This window comes from Neopsephotus bourkii, unplaced genomic scaffold (genome assembly GCF_033783945.1).
Source record: "Neopsephotus bourkii isolate Nb327-2 ecotype Australia unplaced genomic scaffold, CSIRO-AGI_Nbou_v1 NB_631, whole genome shotgun sequence".
NCBI classification, from domain to species: domain Eukaryota; kingdom Metazoa; phylum Chordata; class Aves; order Psittaciformes; family Psittacidae; genus Neopsephotus; species Neopsephotus bourkii.
Window position 1 is genome coordinate 243,972 of NW_026901130.1, and position 6,717 is coordinate 250,688.

The following is a 6,717-nucleotide window of genomic DNA, read 5'->3' on the forward strand; positions in this document are numbered from 1 at the left end:
TAAAAAATTATGCTGTTCACCATGAGAGCAAAAGCAGGACTTTTACAGACTAGACTTCTGAAAATCTAAATGCCCTTGGGCATTTTCAGATCAACACACTGTTGTATGAGAAACTTGCCAGACTACAATGAATGACCACGGAAAACTAGTTTCAAGCAAAAATAAATTCAACTTTGGTTTTCTGCCAGCAATCAAACATTTTACAGTAATCATTCCAGCCTCAAACTCCAAAGAATTCTCAGGAAAGACAGCATTATTTCAATCAAAATTGATTCTAACCTGCAACACCACCACTGATGTGCAAAAATGCAATGCAAAATGGCTTTGTCTCCATTCTATTCCACAATGTTTCTCTTTTCACTTTTCCTCACACTCTAACCCTCCCCTCCACCCCAGGAGCATTTGTGTAATCTCTCTATCTGCATATACATGTGTCATTCAGAGATAAGAGTATGAGGAAAGGGAATGATCTCTACATGACTGATCCTTCCACTCAAATTATTCCTGTCCCTTTCTCTCCTCTTTTTATCATCCAGCAGAAATAGCTCCCCATTGTCATGCTTTAAGCCCAGCCACTGGTGTGTTATCAGCACTGTTCTCAGGCTAAAGCCAAAACACAGCACTGCACCAGCTACTAGGAAGGATTAAAGTAACTGTTACAGCTGAAACCAGGACACTCACAAGGGTCTAAGGAGCTTGAGTTTGGCAGTGTATGTGCCAAATACCAACACAAATCATATCTATCACTCAATCAATATGCAAGAGTAAGCATGAAGGACAAGGGGAGAAAAAAAAAAAAAAAACCAACAGAAAAAAAAAGAAGATAAACATACTGTAAACCTCATCCTCAGAAGCCTGAAATACACATAAATACATTAAATCTGTGGGGTTTGAATGGCATTCTGATTTTAACTTCTGTTAAAATGTTGAAACAACAGATTGAGATGCAAATCTATGGAGAAAGTGTATGGGAGATGTAATGACACAGCTGAAAACAGCACAAGGCATTATTAGATAAATCCTAACTAATTCACTTCTTTGGCAAGGCTGGAGGAATTGAAGGAGCAAGGTTTGACATCTATTTTCATTTTGTATGAAGAACAAGGTTCTTCATACCCAAACAACCTTTCTGGCTCACATAAACTTGTCTCTCATTCTAATGTAGGTACACAAGAAAACAGTTTCCCAGTGATATTTTTTTTTTTCCCTTTAGCAGCTAAATAAAGGCTGAGCTCCTACAGAGCAGATGGGAGACTACCTACATGAGAAAATGGCTCATAATTACAAGCATTATAAGTTCCATGGAAACAATACAAAATTGTCATTATTATTTCACCACAAATACGGAATTAAAAAGTAAAAAGTTCACAGAAAATGTAATAATGCAGTATATATAACAAAGTACTAAACTTTCTGGACTCATTCCAAAATTAACATTTTCAAACAAAGCATATGGCTGATTCTTATGACAAAAGGTAAGACTTTTTCATACATATCAGCCTTTTCACATGAGCATAATATTTCAACTGTACTTAGCAAACCACAAAGATATGAATACCTACCCTGCATTATTACTGACTGCTGTTATTCCCTTTACCCCAGTCTTCAGTAAACCCCCAATGAGGTTTTCAGGAATCCCACACAATCCAAAACCTATGTAAAATAAAAGAAAATTGAATATGTAACAAGTGTTTGAAAGAACACAGATTAATCACAAGTCTAAGAATGTGCACTCCTTCATTAAAAACCTTTTTTGAGCAGAACAAGCTCCTTCTAGTTGACTTCAATAAAACAACACTTCTGGAAAGGGCTGCACCCTAGTACTGGAATCTTCCAGTCTCTAGATGGTTCCCAGTTTGGAGGAAAGCCATTTAATCATCTCTACCCACACACAAATGGCCTTTGGAGAAGAGCTCCAGGACCTTGATTTGTGTTCTATAGATGGTATTCATTATTCCTTGTTCCCTTTCTAGCCAATTAATCTTCACTGGTTTGCTGCACATAACAGTGTCAAACAGGAAGAGCAAGGAGCTCTTCCATACAGCCTAGCCTACAATTAGGTGATAAAAATCTGGGAAACTTAATGCTCTCATGAAGATGTGCAACTGGAAGTACAGTAACCCAGATCTCTACCCAGGCTAAGATGCCTCACACTCCTACCTATTATGCAAGAGCCCAGTATGCCTAAAATGAAACACCACACCACATCTGAGGTGAAGTCTTATGCCAGGCCCTAACACTACAACTACTACCGTTTTCCTCCCAACCACTTAGCCTCGGACCTTCTTTTGCCCCAAAACCAACAAAAAAATACAGGAATTCTTCCTAGAAGGAATTTTATTTCATTACACACCTCCAGTGAGGTTTCTCATGTTTCACAACATTATATTAGTTACTTCTTCAATACTGAAAATCACCTACAACTTCCTATATAGAGAAATCATTTTTCTCTCAGTAGACCAAATAGCATGAAATTGTGGAAATCATATAGAATATTCAAAAGCTCAAGTCACAGTGAAAGTCCGTATGACACAACTTCTTTATTCCTGTGGAAATGCTACACATAACCATTTAGTGTAATGTTGATAAGTAGTACCTTCACTTCCTACAGCCATAAACAGATTAGGTGATTTGTTCAAGGTCACAGAGATTAAGTCACTTGGCAGATAGAGAATACAGAAAATGCTACCACAAGGAAAAAAAAAATTAAACTAAATTTTATTTCCTCACCATCTGAAATAACAATGCTAACTCAAAAAATCCTGAATGGATTTTCTGCATGCAAACTGGCACAAGTGAAGTCTAATCACCTCACTAGTGGGGAAAAAAAAATAATGATTTTTCTAAGACTTTTTCTCTCCCCTAAGGCACAAAGTGGGATTTTCTCACTGAAAGAGTGTCCCCTTTTAGTATAATTAGGAAAGCAATTATTTAGAATACCCACACAAGCATATGTATTCTCAAATTAGCTAATATTAAAACAAACATGGTAAACCAGTAAAAAGTATCTCATTAATAGAATGTAGTTGCATCCAGAAATAATTTAAATATTTACCACCAACAAGTATAGTTGCCCCATTGGGTATATCTTTTACAGCTTCAACAGGATCAGTATAAAATTTGGTGTTGCGATGACAGCTAGTGGAAAAATAGCATCCAAAACTCTGAAACAATATTAAAATAAACAATTGAATTAATAAAAAGCATTACATAGTAGTTTTATAATGATGACCATCTCTCTGGATAGGTAAGTGGGAAAACATTGAATGAGTATTGCTACTATAAAAAGTAAACACTGGGGGGAGGGGAAGAGAAGGGTTCAGGTCTCCAAAACAAGGACTCTGTCGTCTCTTCCCTGCACCCATACTTTACAACGTTCACACGCATAATGAAGGCTTTAGGCTTAATCAACTTGACAATATCCAAACTTATTTTATATTTCTGAATTCCATTCTAAACTGCTGACAAATTGTGCTTACTGTGAACGGATCCACAAATGCAACTCCGCAGCATAAGTCAGAGCAACACAAAGGCTGCTTTAAACAATATATTGTTACTTGCAGCTTCAAGGATATCCAGACACGAGGCATAACCAGAAATAGCTGAAGCAGAGCCAGCACCACCACAAAATTTGAGTGGAGGCCAAGGAACAATATGAAGTACATCACTGGGCTGGCAGCAAAGTAAGAAAAGACCCCTTTCAACAAGGTAAACCTTTCTCCAGTTTCCTAACACAGTCTTACAGGTCTTCAACAATTTAAGTTGAAGGATCAGGAGACTTCAACAAAATGATGAAATGGGGAGGGCAAAAGGGAAACCAGTACAGATCTCACTCCCAAAACTAGACTTCACAGTGCAAGGCCATTGCACAGTTACCATCATAACTCATCTATTATATTCTTAGGTCAGGGTAACCTATTTTTTGTTGTTGTTTGTTTTTCTTTAAAATGGGAAAGAGGGAGAAGAATGAATAAATATATAGTGAAGCTAACCTATACACTGTTTAAAAACAATAGCCTAATTCTTCCCTAAAGAGTTGCCTGAAGATCTGGTTACAACCAGTAATTTTTGGCTCAGTTTCAAGATTACACAAACTGCCTTCTTTTATAAAATTAAGGCTGCAAGAGTTTATATTTAATATTAACAAAGTCTTTCTGAACAGAGGCTCATCTGCTTCCCAAAGGAAACACTGATGTTTCTTTGTTCTGGTGGGCTCAAAAATAAGAAGAAAAATCAGTACATGGGTCATATGGAACAGTGCTAAGTGAGAAAGAGTAAAAGACCCTTCTCCATGCTCAACTATACCATGTTTCTCTCAGAAATGTTTTTTGCAGAAGGACAGTAAGACTGCAAAGCACGTCTCTTCCAGTCACATTCAGCAGGCAAGGGACAAAATGAGTATTATGGCTGGCAGCCTCAGGAGACGTATCAAAACAGGTCTGTAAGTAGACATGAGGACTAAGGCTCGAGGTGGCCAGATCACTGCCGTGTCACTGTACCCACGCATCAGAAAATATTTTTAAAAAGACCATGTGGTACCTTTTCCTAAATCTTCCCAACTGCCTGCTGCAGAGGGGAACAGAGCAGCATGTGCTACACATGCGTGTGCTCCCAGGATGGATGTCTCTAATGAGGGTACATGCCCTTCTACACTAAACAGGTTCTTTCCAGTCCCTTTCCCACCCACTCTGCTCTTTGAGAGCAATGAGATCTTAAAGAAGCAAGGTGCCTGGGATCACCCACGCTCCCCTGCAGACAGAGGCAGCAAGCTAAGACCTTAGGAGCTGGCTGCAATTGTGACACATCAGATTTAAAACAGAAGTAACACAGGGGCAGACGAGCTTCTAGAACGATCAACAAAAATTTAAATAAATTTTATAGAAGAGCAAAATACAACTTAGCAAAACAATGACTGAAAGAGCTATGATTATTTGCCCATATAGACATCAGGAAGAGTAAACATGGGTATGAGAAGAACAGATGAGCTGCTTCAATTAAAATAAAGTAAGAAAAGCCACAGGAACAATTTTGGCTGAAGAAACTAAAAATTAACATTGCTATGGTTGCATGTGGGCTGGAAACCATTATATCAGTGAGGTCAGGCAGAAGCTTCCCCCAGGAAGAGGAAATCAAGCAAAGGAGTAAGCTGCGTGGCTGCACTCCACACTGTATGAATGGCAGTGCAGGGAGGGCTGCAGGGAGCTGTGCTCCTGACCGGAGCTCTTCCTCCCGACACCTGCCCCTACCTCAAGGAAACACCAGCATGGTGAGAGGACAAGCCTGGAACATGCGGCAACACACTGCAGTGGTGCAGCGATTTCAAATGCGGGGTAAGTAAACGAACTAAACCTTAAAGCCAAACCTTCAGGCTAGTCCCCAAGGTCACCGCATCCCAACGCGCCGCGGGGGCCGGGCTTGCCCTGGAGCCGCGCTCTACCCTTCTCCTCGCCGCCCAGCTCCCGCGGGCCAAAACTGGCACCAAAAGCCGTTGTTTTTATAGAGAAACCCAGGCTCATGGGTCGGTTTTGTCTATGAACGGCTTCAACTCGGCCTCTAGGCGCCCCCACCCCCGGCAGGGTTCTGCTGAGGGGGCGCAAGGATCCGAGCGCCGGCCCGTGATCTGTGTCCGCGGGCTCGCCTTTACCTCAGCCGCGGCGCCCCGAGCCCGGGCAGCGAGAAGAAGGATGCTGCGGCTGCGCGGCGGCAGGAGGAATTTGTACGCCGCCATCTTCGCGCTGCTGGGATCTCGGCGAAGGGGAGCGGGAGGGGCAGGCAGCGAGGCAGGGCCGAGGTGGTGGCTGCTGCTGTCCAACGCTGGGAGAGGGGAAGCGGCAGCGGGCGGGATGGCGGAGCCTGAGGGCGGAGGAAAAGAGGGAGGCTGAGGGGCTCGGCCCTGACGTCGGCTGCGAGGCGTGGCCGATGGAGGGACGGGTGGGCCGCCGTCGGAGGTGAAGCGGCAGCCGCCGGGGCCCTAGCTGCCGCCTCTCCTTCTGTGTCGGGCCCCCGCCCCCGCCAAGCCAAGCCAAGCCAAGGCAAGCCGGGAAGCGGGAGCGGCGCAGCCCACGGATACCACCAGTTTTGATCTATAAGCCCCTCAGAGACACGGAAATGGCACGTGGAAAAAAACGTCAATGCTACAGTCCCTTCAGTTTTAAAGCATAGGGATCTCCCTCTCCATCACTTCCACAGGCAACTCCTATGTGCCGTTGCAGATGTCTCTCTGTGAAGTCAAGATGGCTTAAATTTCTGCCCTGCCACTTTCACAGAATCATTAGGGTTGGAAGGGACCTCTGGAGATCACCTGGTCCACCCCCTGCCAACGCAGGGCCACCCTGAGCAAGTTGCACAGGATCATGTCCAGATGGGTTTTGAATGGCTCCAGAGAGGGAGGCTCCACAACCCCCCTGGGCAGCCTGTTCAGTGCTCTACCACCCTCAGTGTAAAACTCTTCCTCATGTTGAGGTGAAACTTCTTGTGTTTTAGTTTGTGGCCATTGCTCCTTGTCCTGTTGCCAGATGTTTATTTATGTTGGTGTTTATTTATCATGAGATCCCCTCTCAGTCTCCTCTCAACAGGCCCAGCTCCCAGAAGCTCTCCTCATAGGAGAGATGCTCCAGACCCCTGATCATCCTTGAGGCGCTTCACAGGACTCTTTCCCATAGCTTCTTGTCTTTCTTGTACTGAGAATCCCAGAACTGGACACAGAACTCCAGATGT

At 43.2% G+C, this 6,717-nt stretch overlaps 1 protein-coding gene across 2 annotated transcripts in view; it reads right to left on the reverse strand.

Annotated features, from left to right (window-relative positions):
- Positions 1 to 5,802, reverse strand: part of OXCT1 (3-oxoacid CoA-transferase 1) — a 93,826-nt gene extending 88,024 nt beyond the window's left edge. The window contains exons 1-3 of one of the 2 annotated variants that reach the window (XM_061352168.1): positions 5,645 to 5,802; positions 3,056 to 3,164; positions 1,563 to 1,653 (exon numbers count right to left, since the gene is read on the reverse strand). In XM_061352168.1, the coding sequence (XP_061208152.1) occupies positions 1,563 to 1,653; positions 3,056 to 3,164; positions 5,645 to 5,728 (284 nt within the window). In that variant the 5' untranslated portion in view covers positions 5,729 to 5,802. The remainder of the gene's footprint in view (positions 1 to 1,562; positions 1,654 to 3,055; positions 3,165 to 5,644) is intronic. The other variant, XM_061352166.1, reaches the window with a different exon arrangement.
- Between the last annotated feature and the right edge of the window lie 915 nt (positions 5,803 to 6,717).